This window comes from Cricetulus griseus, chromosome 2 (assembly GCF_003668045.3).
Source record: "Cricetulus griseus strain 17A/GY chromosome 2, alternate assembly CriGri-PICRH-1.0, whole genome shotgun sequence".
Lineage (NCBI taxonomy): Eukaryota > Metazoa > Chordata > Mammalia > Rodentia > Cricetidae > Cricetulus > Cricetulus griseus.
In genome coordinates, this window is record NC_048595.1 from 459,527,205 (window position 1) to 459,544,050 (window position 16,846).

General features: G+C 42.0%; 1 protein-coding gene across 3 annotated transcripts in view; it reads left to right on the top strand.

Annotated features, from left to right (window-relative positions):
- The window catches only part of Myom1 (myomesin 1), a 123,646-nt gene that overhangs the window by 24,882 nt on the left and 81,918 nt on the right, over window positions 1-16,846 (top strand). For all 3 annotated transcript variants that reach the window (XM_027397821.2, XM_027397820.2, XM_035441178.1), the window contains exons 4-6: window positions 5,679-5,819; window positions 7,305-7,554; window positions 8,596-8,753. In XM_027397821.2, the coding sequence (XP_027253622.1) occupies window positions 5,679-5,819; window positions 7,305-7,554; window positions 8,596-8,753 (549 nt within the window). The remainder of the gene's footprint in view (window positions 1-5,678; window positions 5,820-7,304; window positions 7,555-8,595; window positions 8,754-16,846) is intronic.

Below are 16,846 nucleotides of genomic sequence, written 5' to 3' on the forward strand. Positions count from 1 at the left end.
CTCTGCACATTTTAGTCAAGCACTCAAGATCTGAGAATTCAGTTGGATTAGCTGGATGGCAAGTCCCTGGGATCCTCTCATCTCCATCCAGTGCTGAAATTACGGGTACCACCTTCAGCTTTTCTCATGAGTGCTGGGATCCAGCTCACATCCCCATGCTTTTACAGCAAACACTTCACATACTAAGCCACAGCCCAAGCCCACGTTCTGTAACTCTGGCTTTCCTGCTTTTGTTCCATTTCCCTTTTGCGGAGGTACGGATAATGATTCACAGGACTAGGCTCAAATATAAGTTAAATATAATTTATTTCGGGGAAAAGTCACTTACACAAGAAGCAGACAGCTCTGCACAGGCTGCTCCCTGTGACCTGACCCGCCGCAAGCGAGAGCCACCTGCCTGGACCCCAGACCTAAAACTCACTCTCAGTCATGTTCACACCTGTGACCACTCCCGAGCAGGTGTGATCATCACTACAGGTTCGAGCGGTGTGGATATCTCACTATACCCTTTGATCTTCAACTATGCAGGAAGTAATATGATGTCTTTGTTTGGTACTTAAATACCAGAAGAGTGCTGGTGATACGGCTCAGTGGGTAAAGGTGCTTTCACCAAACCTGCTGACCAGAGTTCAATCCCTGGACTGGGGGTGAAATGTTATGTCTCTTGGTATATAACTTTCCTGCTGACCAGACATTGGGGAAGCCTGCGGGAACTGTTTCATTTTGCTTGGTTTTATATCCTATTATACTTCGTTTTTAAGGACTGGAGGTTGAAGCAAACATCCTTTTGGTGTGTTTGTTTGCTGAGACGGGGCATCACTGTGTAGGGGAGCTCACTAGAGGAGCTTTTGAATTCATGGAGATCCTCCTGTCTCTGCCTCTGCCTCTTGGGATCTGGGATTACAGGCATGTGGCACCATGTCTGGCACCTATTAGATTTATTTTTTGAAATTATTTTTTATTTTTATTTATGTGTATGTGTGTTTGACTGCATCGCTGTATGTGTACCAAGCGCATGCCTGGGACCCAAGGAAGCAGAAGAGCATGTCGGATCCCCTGGAACTGGAGTTAAAGATGCTCGTGAGCCACCCTACTGGGGCTGGGAACTGAACCTGGGTTCAGTAAGAGTACCCAGTACCCTTACCTGTCTCTCCAGCCACAGATGCAGGGTTTTTTTAATGCTTCCTGAACCTGCTTGTATATCTATGTTCATAAAAAAATACTGGGCTGTAGCCATATCCTGATGTCTTAATCAGAAGACACTGGCATTACCGGATGAATTAGACAATGCTATTTTAACATTTTTAAAAAAATATTAAATAATCATTATCATTTTTTCCTTAAATATTTGATAAAATCTATCAGTGAAAACCACTTAGGTGTCTGCTTTTCCTTGTGAGAATATTTTAGATTATTAATTCAACTTCTTGGCTTTGGTAATGCAGAGTTTTGTGTTTCTTCTTGAGGTAGTTTTGGTCATTTTGGTCTTGTAGGAATTGCTCCATTACATTTTAGTTTTCTAGTGAGTTGACATGGAAGCAGCTACACTACTTTGCTATGAGTCTTCTTAGTTTTGAGGGCTGGTTATGATGTTTCCACCATCACTCTTGGTTTTAATAACTTAATACTCTTTGCATGATTAAACTACTATGTTTTTTCAGGGCTTTCTTTGAGGGGTCTTTGCTGATAGCAATTCTGTTCTGTTTCATATTTCATTGTTTCTTCTTGACTCTTCATTATATCACCCTTTTCTTGTGCTTATTTTAATCTACACACACACACACACACACACACACACACACACACACACACACACACATATATATATATGTGAAGTATTGACTAGGGTCATTTCATTCTAGGCAAACCTTCGACCTCCAAGGTGTACTACTAGCCTTCCTTTATTTTACCTTTTACTTTGAGACGGATCACGAAGTTGTCCAGGCAGCTCTTAAACCTGTGATCCTCCTGCCTCAGTCTTGCCACAAGTGGAGTCTAACCTCCATACAACCCAATGGATGATTGTATGCAAGTTTTAAGAAGGAATTCATTTTTTAAATGAAGAACCACTTCTCCATTCAGTGTATTCCTGTGTCTGATTTCAGAGCTGAGTCTTGTTGTTTTATCATTGACTTTTGACTAAAGGAACAGATGAACAACTCACCTCAGTACTGGGAATCCTGCTTCTGCATTGGTCATGTGTGTGTGTGTGTGTGTGTGTGTGTGTGTGTGTGTGTGTGTGTGTGTGGTGTATGTGTACACATGTGTGATGTGTGCGTGTACATGTGCGTGTGGTGTGTGTGTGTGAGTTGGGGCCAGAGGTCTGTCTCCAGTGTTGCTCTCAGGTGCTCCCCCCTTGTTTTTGTGATATGGAGTCTCATTGTCTTGGAGCTTGCCAAGTATTTTAGGTTGTCTGGCCAGTGAGCCTTGGGAATCCTGTCTCTGCCACCCCAGGACTGGAATTAGAAATACACATCATCACACTTAGATTTTGTTATTTTTTATTTATCTTTTATTTATTATGTGCGTTGGTGTTTGACCTGCATGATTTGTGAGGGAGTCAGATCCACTGAACTGGAGTACAGTTGTGAGCTGCCATGTGGATGCCGGGAATTGAACCTGGGTCCTCTGGATGAGCAGCCGATGCTCTTAACTGCTGAGCCATCTCTCCAGGCCCCACACTTAGCTTTTAAACATGGGGTTTGGGGGTTAATTAATTTTGTTTTCTAGCTTTAATAAATAATTTGGAAGCTGGACATAGTTGCAATACTGTAATCTCAGCATTGGGAGGAAGAAATAGAACCACCGTGGTCCCGGGCCAGCCCAAGCGACATAGAAGGGCACTGTCTTAGTCAATCAGTCAGCAAATAACTTGACATTATTAAGTCATCTATTTAGATAGTAATTTAACATCCACTTCACACACTGTAAAAAACAATAACTTAGCTAGTTGTGGTGGCACATGACTTTATTACAGTGTTTGGGGGCAGAGGCAGGAGAATCTCTGAGTTCTAGGTCAGCCTGGTCTACATAGTGAATTCCGGGACAGCCAGGGATATATAGTGAGACCTTGCCTCAGACTGAAAAAAAGAAAGAGACAATAACTTGAGTTAGCTTTAGAAAGCATAAAAAAATGGAGCAATCTTGTATTTCCTGTATAATACTGTATAACATATAACAACATATTACTTTTTATAAAGTATTTGTTCAAGATAAAATATTAAATGGGAGCTAGTGCTATTGCCACAAATGTTTAGCATTTGGTTTAGCTACTAAAACTCAGTTCCTATAATTTACCGTGAGAATGGGATAATCTCATTTGGGGTATGTCCTATGTAATAAATTCATTATTTAAAATATTTCTCTTATGGGAAAAAAGCCAACAAAAATAATGGAGTATCATAATTTCTATTGCAATCCAACATTGAGTTTGTTTTCAATGTTGGATTGCAGTAGAAATTATTTCGATGAGTTTGCGAAAATTTGATTGTAGGGAAAAATGAAAAAAAAAAGGCTAAAAATAGAAGAGTATTGAGAAAATTCCACTGTTCTCAAAATAAGAAAGGCAGCAATACACTTGATCTCATGGTTTATTTTGTATAGTAATCAAGAGGTAGAGACACATACCACTTTAGCATAGGCCTGTGTGAGCACAGGCTGTACTTTGTGACCTGGGGTATAATATGCAGTCCTTTTGCTGGAACAGTCAACCAAGGACAAATTTCACTCTGGCTTCCAATCGGTAAGCAATCTACAAGCTTGACTTTAAGGTTCTAACCTTTAGCTCCAATGCTGCTCCAGAGAAAAGAGTAGCTATTGCCCTGGGTAGCAGAGTGTGCCACCTCCATGTGACCGCATCAGAGTAGCCCAACCTGCACATGCAACACAGTTTTAATAGACAAGATACACGCACACTCATCCATGTGTGTGTGCTCAATGTCTACTCAGAAACCGGGCCTCTGTGCACCCTGTAAATCTTTGACCCTTATTGTTTTGTACAGCACTACTTACTTTCTTGCATTACTGGTTTTATACTGTGTGTATGTTTGGCCCATGGTTCTGCTTTTGAATTCTCTTTGCTTTTCTAAATCTTAAAAAAAGATTATTTATTCCGTGTGTGTGTGTGTGTGTGTGTGTGTGTGTGTGTGTGTATGTGAGTGTGAGTGTGTGAGTGTATATGTGTGTGAGTTTATGTGTGTGTATATGTGTGAGTGTGTGAGTGTGTGTGTGTGTATGTATGTGTATATGTGAGTGTGTGTATATGTGATTGTGAGTGTGTGAGTGTGAGTGTATTGTGTGAGTGTATGTGTGTATATGTGTGTGAGTATGTGAGTGTGAGTGTATGTGTGTAGATGTGTGTGAGTGTGTGTGAGTGTGTGTGTGTGTGTGTGAGTGAGTGAGTGTGAGTGTGAGTGTGTGTGCCTGCATAAGTCTATGTGCACCACATGCATGCAGGTGCTCTCGAGGCCAGAGGGCTTTGGATTTCCTGAACTAGAGTTACAGATGGTGGTGAGCCAACCATCTGGGTTTTGGGAACTGAACCCTGGTCCTCTGTAAGAGCAGCCCTCTGCAACATCTCCAAGTGTTTTTTAAACATTAGGCAGTGGTCAAGACTTGAGTAATTTTAACTGAGCAGCTTGATATTTGCTAAGGGATACCACGCACAGGCTTTGCCTTTTCAACAATTCTCTGGACTAGGAGCTTTAATGATACTATTTTATTTTAGAATAGTTCAAGTCTATAGGAGGAAATTAAGTATAGAGTGTTCCCACACAGCCTCCTATTGTTGGCATCCTTCATCTCCTTAGACGCCAGGGAATTTTCAGTCTACACATTGGTTCCTGGGAGTCTATGCACTAGAATTCATGAAATCTTTTGTCTGTATGAAAAAATATTTTATTTAATTCAACAACTACATAGGTTAAGGTTGTTTCTTTGTTTTGCTAATTTTTATGGTTTCTACTGTTTCCCACCTCCCAGTGAAGCTTTTCATTCATTCAAACATGAACTACCTCCTTGCACACATTTGCCTCAGTGTACATAGTCAAATAGAACTGGTCCAAGTATTCTTTATCATACTCTATCACTCAACACCAAATGTCCATGTAATGAGAACTTATTTGATGAATTCAGGGTTTCCTCGGTGGCTGGAATCTGACTGCAGTAAGTATGGAAAGGTCTCACAGTGAGAACCTAGGGTTCTGCATCAGAATAGCCCAGGATTACTGTGTGTAGAATTGTCCATTTCCCATTCTGTTCTAAGAGGACATGGATACAAAATATATCAAAACCATTTATATGCTTGTGTACAAGACCCTGGATTTGATTCCCAACACTGAAAAAAGAAACAGACAAACAATTTATATAGATTGCCTACATTTCAAACACCAACCATAAAGGCTATTTGAAAATATCAATATCTTTCTCATTTCAGATGAAATTTTAGAGGGAACAAGCCATGAAATCACTACTTTTTCTTGGTGACTGTCTAGAGTACATTTACATATCTGCTATCTTTCTAACTTTAATTCATTTCTAAAGGGAAAATATAACAAGATTAGAGACCCAAGGTTCTAGGAAAATTCCCCTGCATCATGCCCCCTACCCCAGCTTTGTCAACCCTTGGAATATCTTAAATGCACTTTGTGTTCTGTCTAATGTTAGGAATCTTATTTCAGACTAACAGATTCCAGTCTGCTATTAGAAGATTATTCATCCAAGTTGAGTCCCCAAACAAAGAGAGCCAAGCGGAGCCTTCTGTCTGGAGAAGAGACAGAAAACTTGCCAGACAACTACATGGTGCCTATTTACTCTGGACGGTGAGTGTGCTCTCTCTTCCAGTGTATAATTATTACAAAGAGGGAGTCAATAGTAGCTAATATTCATTGAGTATTCACTATATATTCGTTTAAAAGGGACTTAGGAAATTTAGAACCGACGCTGAGAAAGATGAGCTGATGGAAATCAAGGGCTTTCGTTGTCAGATATTTTTGTCATTCATAGGGAACATGACAACAGAGAAAGACTAGGGCATAATGCTATGCATGTGGTCAGATGGCATGGGAAGCAGAGCTTTAGAGTGTTTAATATTACCTGTAATCAGTATTGTACAGTAAAAGGAAGATTCAAAACTGCAGAGTGTAAAGTAAGCAGGTAAGAAGGTTGTGGAAGGGCAAAGAGAGGAGGGCAAAGAAAGCACTAGAGGTATGAATATAACCAAAATATCAAAATGTATTGTGTTTGTATGGAATCTCAGTAGGAAGTATTGCAAAACTAGTATATGCTGACAATAATTTTTAAAATTATGTATGTTAAAAACCCAAACTATAGCTGGGCGTTGGTGGCGCGCGCTTTTAATCCCAGCACTCAGGAGGCAGAGGCAGGCGGATCTCTGTGAGTTCGAGGCCAGCCCAGAGCGAGTTCCAGAACAGCCTCCAAAGTCACAGAGAAACCCTGTCTTGAAAAAACAACAACAACAACAACAACAACAAAAACCCAAACTATAAAATGTTGGAGGAGTGGAGAAACCCGCTATGTACCAGAGTCTTATGTGACATTAGGACATGTTACATGTCTGGGCTGTGCACTACAGCAGAGTTCACACAGTCACATATGAGGTCGCAGACATTTGGTCTGTGTTTCATTGTACATTGTCAAATTTTCTGGGAAAAAAACGATTAACTTCCTTTTTAATTGTAAACTAAATTATATTTAAAACACACTAAGTTGGCCAGTGACATTCCTTGGGCTGTTTAATTAACTTCTTTAACCCTTGTAACCTTGTATCTAAGATAGGAGTGATAGTGTCTACCTTGTGGGATTTTATTTGGGTGGAATGAAAGATCATACTTGAAAGGCACAGGAACCATAATAGGAACCGTTACTTTTGTCCTTCCTAGTGTTAAAGGAAAGCACTTTCTTCTTCTATAATAAATAGACTCTGATTTATCACAACATTTTAAATGATTTGTTTTCTGTTTTGTGTGTATGAATATTTTTCTTGCATGTATATAAGCATGGCTGATGGAAGTCAGAAGAGGGCATCTTTACAGACTGGAGCCACAGAAGTTTGTGAGCCACCAAGGGGAATCTGGGAACTGAACCAGGGTCCTCTGCAATGTTCTGCTGAGCCATCTCTCCAGCCCCACACCTGGGTTGTTTTTTTTTTTTGTTGTTGTTGTTGTTTTTGTTTTTGTTTTTTTTAATGGCAGATTTCCTAAGGGCATGGACAGTGCCTGAGCTCAGTGAAAGCAGACAAGCTTGTTACTGCCATGCGGTCTCTACTTTCTGCTCTGTTGTTTCAGCCAAGTGCACCTCAGTGGAATTAGAGACACAGAAGAAGAAAGAATCAAAGAAGCTGCTGCTTACATAGCTCAGAGGACTCTTCTTGCAAGCGAGGAAGAAATCTCAGCCTCCAAGAAGTCCATAGCTTCCAAGCAGTCCAGAGTATCCAAACAGGCCACGTCCACCCTTCAACGAGAGGAAATGTTTGAAAAGAAGTCGAGGAATGTTGCAATTCGAGAAAAAGCAGAAGAGCTGTCACTGAGGAAAACAGTAAGGAGAGCTAATGTCATGGCTGCTGTAATTTAAAAAAAGTGGTGCTGTGCTATAGAGTTCAAGCGGAGGGGTTTTTTTTGTTTTGTTTTGTTTTGTTTTGTTTTTTAAATTAGGGAAAGGAGTCATAAAAAGAGGAAAGGGAAAAGGGGAGGGGGAGACCAGCCTCTGGAGACAGGAGCAGCAGGAGAGAGAGGAGAGGGAGAGGGAAAGAGAGAGGCAGAGGGGGGCAGAGAGAGAGAGAGAGAGAGAGAGAGAGAGAGAGAGAGAGAGAGAGGAGGTGGTGGGCAGGGTGTATCCTGTCAGAACCCCAAGGACAGGCCAGTACAGATACCTGAATACTAACAATGCTACTTATAAAAGTGGAAATGTGTTTCAGAAGCTGTGTGTGTATGTGTGTGTGTGTGAGAGCATGTGTGAGCTCGTGTGTGTGTGTGTGTGTGTGTGTGTGTGTGTGTGTGTGTGTGTGTGTTTCAAGGGCAGAGCTATGTGGGTTTCAGGGAAACAAAGTTAATGGAAACAAGGAGAAAAGGTGTTGGAATGCATAGGTCAAATAAAGGCAAACTTTGGAATTTTAAACTTCATGGAGATTCAGATTTGAAAGACAATAAACAAATTTATGAAGCCACTTTATCACAACATCATAGAGGTATTGCTCAATCTTAGGGTTTTAAAAACCAAACTCATTTAAAAAAAAAACAGGAAGGAAATGATTTTTACCTGACTATGAAAATAAGGATAAAAATGTAAAATTTAGGTCTGAGAATTCAGTTAAGTTCATATTGCTTGCACAAATGCATAGAGCCACCGGTTCAGTCCCCACCACTCCATAAAGTGGGACACCATGAAGATGCCATCCTGTAATCCTTGACCTTAAGATGTAGAGTCGGGAATATCAAGTTTAAAGTCATCCTTGGCTGTATCCTTGGGTGAGATGGAGGCCAGCCTGGGCTACATAAAAATCTACCTCAAACAAAACAACAAAAGAAGGGAAAGTAAAACATTGGAAACATTTGGTTGTTTACTTGCTTGATTTTTCAGTTGGAAGAGACCCAAGCATATCATGGAAAGCTAAATGAAGATCACCTACTCCATGCTCCTGAGTTTATCATTAAGCCTCGTTCTCACACAGTGTGGGAAAAAGAGAATGTGAAATTACACTGCTCCGTAGCAGGCTGGCCGGAACCTCGTCTCACATGGTATGTTTTCTTCGTGGATGCTAATAGAATTGATTACCAAGTTAAGTTTACATCCACAGAAAGCACCCTGAACTAGCAATATGCAAGAGTGAGCAAAGATACCTGTAAGTCTGCACACATTTTCAAAAGAGTAAAGATATTGAGACAGTTTTATGAATGGGAAGAACAAATGGTCTTATATAGATTATGCATTTTAATAACTTTGTAATCATAAAGGAGGGAGAGACAGTGCCATTGGTAAAGTGCTTGCTGTGTTAACGTGAGGACCTGGGTTTGGTTTCCTGCACCCATATAGGAAGCTGGGAAACAGGGAGAAAGAACCCTGGGGCTTGCTGATCACCTAGTTTAGACAAATCATGAAGTTCTGGGCTCATCATGAGACCTTGTCTCAAAAGTGTGGTGGAGAGTGATTGAGGAAGACACCGAGCTCTCACACACACATGAACACTTGTACACACTTGTACAGGTGCACATGCACACATGAATATTCATTTGTACACAGAACACTAAAACTCAGAGAGCTTCACCTCTGCCCCTCCTGTCTCACAATCAAAAACAGAAGCAACCATAGCAAAATGCCAAAAATGACTATGAATTTCTATGGCAAATAAATACCACAGGATATTTCTAATGTTTCAACAAAAATGAATTTTTTAAAATTTAGCTCACAAATTTTGAAGTATAAAAGTAAATTAAAAATGGATTCCTATTGCTCCCATACTTCCTTCTTACTATAAAGTTGCACCATTCAACCTTTAAAGGATTTTTTCTCAAAAACCAACAAACAACAGCCACTGAGCCAGCAAGATGGCTCATCAGGTAAAGGCATTGGCTACCAAGCCTGATGACCTATATGCAAGCCCAGAACCCACAGTGATGGAAGGAGAAAACCAACCCTCACAACATTCCATATATACATTCATTCATACACCCTCTCTCTCTACACAGACAGACAGACAGAAAGATATAATTAAAAATTACAGCTGGATGTGATGTCGAACACACATCTTTAATCCCAGCATTCAGGAGGAAGAGGCAAGAGGATCTTAGTGAGTTTGAGCCAGCCTAGTATATTGTGAGCTCCAAGATTCTCAAAAAGAGGATTGCAAGTTCAAGACCAGCTTGGGCTACATAGTGAGACTCTGTCCAAAAACCAAACCAAAAGGTACACAACAAAACTACAAATAAACAACAAAAATGTCTAATTACTGGTCTAGAGATGAACTTCATTGGTAGAGCACCTCTCTTATGTGAATTAAATCTCCCCCCCCAAACAAATATCACTTACCAAATTCGAAAGAAAATCCAAACATTGCTATGGAAATGCAGGAAGATGAATGAATGCTTAGTTCCCATAAATACTATTTGATAAGTTAAAAAAATCATTCTCTCAGAAATTTAAATATATTAATGTTGACTAAATAGAGTCCTTAATCAAATTGAAAGGTTTGCCGAATATTTTCCTAGTTTTATCTTTTGCTTTTAATTAAATTTTTTATTATCTATTTTTGTTTGTTTGTTGTGTGATTGTTTGAGATTAAGGCCAGCTTTGAACTTGTGATCCTACCGACTCAGACTCCCAGATGCGGGGACTGCAGGAGTGTACAACCTTGCTCAGCTCTTTTTTTGTTTGTTTGTTTTTAAATACTAAAGATGACTTTCAAAATGGTGCAAAGTAACAGCTAGGAGAAAACTATTAATTTCGTAAGCATTTTTTTTTTTAATTAAGCGGCTGGAACATAGACTGCACCATGTTCCTGATGGTGTTTTTAAATGAGCAGTGGTGTTTCTCAGAGGCAGGGCTCACTTTGCAGATTAAACTCCTTAGGTGCCCTCTTTTGGCCTGGAAAAGGGATAATTAACAAACAGCAAACAGATAAAAGCTCCCCACGCAAAGCTTGAGACAACTAAGGCGATGGCTCTTAAAATTCAAGCTAAATTTAAAAAATCCAAGTATTGTCTGTTCCTCAGTTCTCCTCACTAACATAGCTGAATCACAATACATTGACCCCAAAACTTATCCTTGTGGCTGTGAAATATTTATTTCCATTTGTCTCAGGAGGGATTGGGAGAGTAGCCTCCTTCTTCGGCAGTGTCCTGCTCTCTTCCCTTCTGTGCTTGGGGGAGGTGACTTCCTCTTACTTGATGGAGAGAGATTCAATCTTCATTCTCTTTTTTTTTCTTGTGACCATGACTTTTTAAATTTTTTTTTTATTTATTTTACATACCGACCAGTCTCCCCTCCCTCCTCTCCTCTCATTCAGTCCCCCCATCCGGCCTGCCCCATCCACTCCTTCTCCGTCTCCATTCAGATGGGTAAAGAGCCAGATCATGCACTGAGACCCATTCTTTACACCAGTTCTTCCTGAAGGGAAAGGCCAGGAATTCCAGAGAAAGAAAGTCCCCCCTGATATGCTCAGTGAAAAACACAAGCCAAAAAAAAAAAAAAAAAAAAAAAAAAAAAAAGAACTGGAGAGCAACTCCTATTTCTGAGTGGGCTGGCAGATGGCTCAGTGGGGAAGGTGCCTTCCACTGTTGTGAGACCAAGAGTTGCCCCTGGATGAGCAGAAATGTGGGGAACCAGTGTGCGCATGGTGGCAGCTGGCTATGGTGACAGCAGGGGAACCAATGTGCACATGGTGACAGCTGGCTGTGGTGATTGACAACAGGCAAACCAGTGTGATATAGTGAAAACTGGCTCTGGTGACAACAGGATCAGATCCAGGTTTGTGGAGCAAGAAGCTTCTACAATTTGGGGGTCACATTACAAAAATGAATACAAGGCTAATAATGTTAAGTTTCTCCCAGAGAGGATCCCTGGAACGTAAACCCGATTCACTGCCAGGCAAACGGATGGAGCAGGTTCCTTATGGGTTTATGGCTCCTCTTGGACACGGTGCCTTTTCTAAGATGCATCAGCTGGAATTATAATTTATGTCACAACATGAATGCAAGGAGAATACTTTTCACAAGAATCCTCTTACTCACAGGGCAGGGAACTCATTACCAGCTGAGAGCCAAAGCTGTTGGTGATCACATTGTTGGCCTCTCTGGTGCCTAGCTGCAGCTTTATGGTACTGACACCGAGTACAAATGAGAGAAATATGGGAGGATGTGTGTTCAGCTAATGTCTTTGTGAGGTGCTGGGTGCAGTCATACTGCCTAGTGAAGAGCAGCTAAGTCCTCAGCTATGTCTTTCAGAGGTATGTGCCCTAGGGGTGTGGTTCCTTCAGAGACTTTCCCAAAGACAGTTTGGCTCCAAGTTTCCACTGGCTGCTGTTGGGTCATGGGAGTCTCTGAGGTCTAACAAATGTGAGCAGGCAGCAGCTGTTTTCCTGGCCAATCTCAAGTTACCAGCAACTTCCATTTAAGTGGAACTTAGAGGTTACCCAGAGAACAACACGCAACAAAAAGGCAACTCTCAGCAAGGCCAGGTACAGAACACATCGGAGGTCCCAGATCTCCCCAAAAAGCAGGAGGAATCTATTTGTGTGCTTTAATTCAGAAGGAAAGTTGGTTACAGAGACCATCAACACACTAGGGTGGCGAAGCCACCATCATGGAGAGGGCCTTGTCAACATAGAGGGAAAGATATTTCTGTAGTGGGAAAAAATGAAACTATAATGTTTAGTAGGCTATTTTATACAATAGCCTGCCTAACATCTATTGGTCTAAAAGGGGAAAGTAGAATTTATGTTGTTTCATTTGCATAGATTCTGGAAGGTTATGTTGGAACCCAAGGAGAGCAATTGACTCTGATGGGGTGGTATAAAAGGGCAAAGGCTGAGCAGCCTTATATCCTCTGGCACTTTCTTTACATTGGGTTCTCACCAGTGTTCCCATTTCTGGCAAAATTTAACGTGTTCAAGGTCATTTCAATCTGCACGGAATCTTGACAGAGCCTTCCTGTCTCACTGAATTTCACCCCTCATCATCAGCATTAGCTCTGCCATAGGCTGACATTTGTGTGTTAAGGATGAAGTGTGTTTTATACACTAAATGGACAAAGTCACAGGACAGGAGAGTGCTATTTCACAAACACCCCACACAAAAACTATTTAGTTAGTGCTTCTTTATAAACTACATGAACAGGTAAGGAGAGTGGCGTCCACACAAAGTGTTTAAGCAAGCCTTTGGAAACAGTCCCAGGGTGTATATTACTCTCCACAGCTAGCTGATGACTAGCTAGTTTGGAATTCCACTTTTCAGAAGCAACAAGCTGTGAAGTATGAGGGGAGGGAGGCCGAACCCTCTTCTTTTCCATTCTGACTTAATACCGAAGGCAGCCAGTCTCAAGTGACCCAAAACTTGAGTGCCTCATAGTAGACATTCCCTGCAGAATAGACTAAAACCTCTTTCTGGCTTAGTCCTTTTATACTGCTTTAACCAGGAGTTTTTGTTTGTTTGTTTTCTCTGACATGGTGCGTTCTGTGCGGTTCCATGGTCAAGTGTTGTGTATTTTAAACCGGTTTCCGTTGCCAAGTGGTCACATTAGAAGAGCTGTGAATGTTTAGCTGGGAAAGAATAAAGGTGCTAAGTCGAGTAGCACTGGAGGGCAGGGACTGTGGAGCTGCAAAATACCACTTTAACTCAAACTTTATAGAGATATGAACAGCATTGTTGACTGGAAGCCAATCGAGTGTCACTCAGTCATTCGGTCGGCCGGGCAGCACATGCCACAGTGTTTAGTGGCATACCACTCCCCTTGGGACTGGAAGAACTCCTGAAAACCCTCCAGCTCGTGGAGAAACAAACAAGCAAGCAAGAGAGAGAGCTGGCTCAGCCGAGTCTCAGTTGACCCAAGCCGATCTAGTCAGAAAGCACATCCCTTTCCTCATGAAGACAGGAGAGTCCAAGATTCAGAGTTGGAGACAGCCTTCTCTGATCACATAGTCCTGACTGTCAATCAAGATCTGTGTTGAAACAACTGCCTGAAGCCACTTCTGGGCTTTCAAGAGGCAGAAAGGCAGCACTGTGAGTAGGGAGAGGGTCACACAGCACACCTGCCATCCAGCTGTGACTCGGGCTAGAGCAGCCCTCCTCATTTCAGACCTGAGGGAAACAGGACTCTTAAAGCCTCAACTTACTCTCTTCATGTGCACTCATTTAAAATCATCCTTAGCACAAGGTATGCATTTCCCAGAGCTTGACTTCTTTATGAAAAAGTATGAAGGTATAATTTAACTATTTTATCACACAACAATTCTGCTCAGTCATTTTAACCAATGCTCAGCAACTGCAGCATGCCTATGACACGCTCAGGAGTGGGAATAAGAAAAGAAAATGTATATCAAACATACACACAGTTCCTCATCATCAAAGGTCTAGCAACTTAGTAGGAGAGATGCAGACCCAACCATAACTTTTTTATGTAAATTGTATTTAAATTATTTTACATATCAATCCCAGTTCCCTCTCCCTCCCATTTTTCCACACCCCCAAAGATGCCCCCCCAATACCATTCTCCATCTACTCCCCAGGAAGGGTGAGGCTTTCCATGAGGGATCATTAAAATCTGTCAAGTCATTTGAGGCAGGGCCTAGGCTCTCCCCTGTGTATCTAGGCTAAGAGAGTATCCCTTCAAGGGAAATGGGCTCCTGAAGTCCATTTGTGCACTGGGGATACATCCTGGTTCCACTGTCAGAGGCCCCATAGACTTCCCACTGCTCCTAACTGACACCCACATTCAGGGGGCCTGGTTTGGTCCTATGTTGGTTTCCCACCTGTCAGACTGGGGGTCCATGAGTTTCCACTTGCTCAGGTCAGCTGTTTCTGTGGGTTTTCCCTGCATGGTCTTGACCCCTTTGTTCATCACTCCTCCCTCTCGGAAACTGGATTCCAGGAGTTTGGCTCAGTACTTGGCTGAAAAGGACTACCAGCCTACAATCCACACTTCCAGAGAAGCTAGGAAACAAGGAGGACCATAAGAGAGACACACACAGTCCCACAGTGAAGCAGAAAGGGACAAGGATCTCTGCTTCTGCTTCCATCAGCTACTGGATGAAGGCTCTAGGATGGCATTTAAGGTAGTCATCAGTCTCATTATGGGGAAGAGCATTTAAGGTAGCCTCTCCACTATTGCTTAGGGTCCTAGTTGGGGTCAACCTTGTAGATCTTTGGACATTTCCCTAGTGCCGGATTTCTCTTTAAACCTACAGTGGCTCCCTCTATTGATTTGTCTCTTTGCTTGTTCTCCTCTATTCCCCTCCCCACTCAATCTTCCTGATCCCTCATGTCCTCCCTGCCCCTCCTCTCCCCTCCCCTCTTTCTCCTACATCCCTCCCCCTCCCCCATACTCCCCATTTGTTCAACGGTTCTTGTCCCTTTCTGCTTCACTGTGGGACTGTGTGTGTCTCTCTTATGGTCCTCCTTGTTTCTTAGCTTCTCTGGAAGTGTGGATTGTAGGCTGGTAGTCCTTTTCACTATCCCAATGGTAACTTTTTTAAAAACTCTTTTTTAAAAATATTTTATTTATATTTTCTGTATGAGTGCTCTGCATGTATGTATACCTGAATGCCAGAAGAGGGCATCAGATCTGTTACATATGGTTGTAAGCTACCATGTGGGAATTGAACTCAGGACCTCTGGAAAAGCAGTCAGTCCTCTTAACCCCTGAGCCATCTCTCCAGCCCTCAACCATAACTTTTAAAATTACTTTTATTTAGTGTGTGTGCATGTATGTGTGTGTGTGCTTCTGTGAGGGCATGTGTACCTCATGTGTGGGGACATCAGAGGACAAGTTGGGGGAGTTGGTTCCTCTCCTTCCAACATGTGGGTTCTAGAGATCAAACTCCGGTCATCATTAGGCTTGCTGGCAAGTTCCTTTACCACAGAGCTATCTTACTGTCTCATAACAATAATTTTGATAATTGCTGTATTTAGCAGAGTAACAATGATGATTCAAAGAGATGGGACTAGTTCATAATTTGGAAGACTGGTAAAGAGGAGTACTGAAGACTTGGCATCTGGACTGAGTTTTGACAGCTGAGTTGCAACGTAGCTAGGTGGAAAGGGGGACAGTGATAGCATCAATAGAAACGTCCAGGACCCACATAAATGCCAGGTGGGCATGGTGGCTGGCCTGTAATTTTAGCTTCAGAAGGCAGAGACACGACTCCCCAGAGCAAACTGGCTACTAGACTAGTTGTATTGTTGAGCTCTGGGTTTTTTGATTGAGAGGAAAAGAGTAGAAGAGCAACTGAGGAAAATGGCTGATTTCAACTTCAGGTTTCTATATTCACATGCACCAGAACACACGTATATGTAAACACACAGAGGCATGCTCATGATTCCACACACACACACACACACACACACACACACACACACACAAGAAAAGAAGAAAAATGCAGTGTGCCTTAGGAGTTATGTTAGCTCTCCATTTCTGTATCAAAATACCTAAGGATACTTACAAAAAGGAAGATTTACCTAACAGCTTTGGAAGTCCAAACAGCGTGGTGCCAACTCTCAGGAGGGTAGCTCTTCCCAGTGCCACATTGTTGCAAATGGAATCTTGGTAAGCTAGCATGATTACTGTAGTAACTCATTATCTTGGAATTAACAAACATCATACTGCCACCAATGATCCAAGGCCTTCCCAACTAAAGGCTTCACTACCACATAATGCTACAACATTGGGGACCAGCCTTCTAAAACATGAATCTGAGGAGGACGAAGTTAGGGTGGAAGAGTTAACTGAAGTCAGTATCTTTCTCTTTCTTTGTCCCACTTTCCTACCCCAACCTTCCTTGTATCCATTTCAAAAAGTCTAAGGAAATGAAATGCAGCTACGTAGCAAACAACTAAAAAATGGGAATGTCACTTAAGTCAGGAGCCAGGACCTTGGTTCAAATCCTAGCTCTGTGAAGCCTGCCTGTGACCAGGGTGAGTTCCTTGGTCTCTCCATGCCCTCGTCTCTTCCTTGGCATGTGAGGTTAAATAGTGTCATCTCGTTGTTGGTTGTGAGGACCAGATTTACTGATGCTATGTATACTGGGAGTCCTCCCCCACATGTGCTTACTAGTTACAGTAGTTTTACCACAAGGCACTCAAGAGGCTATTGAAAGAGAAGCAAGGGACTCCCTGCTGCTTCT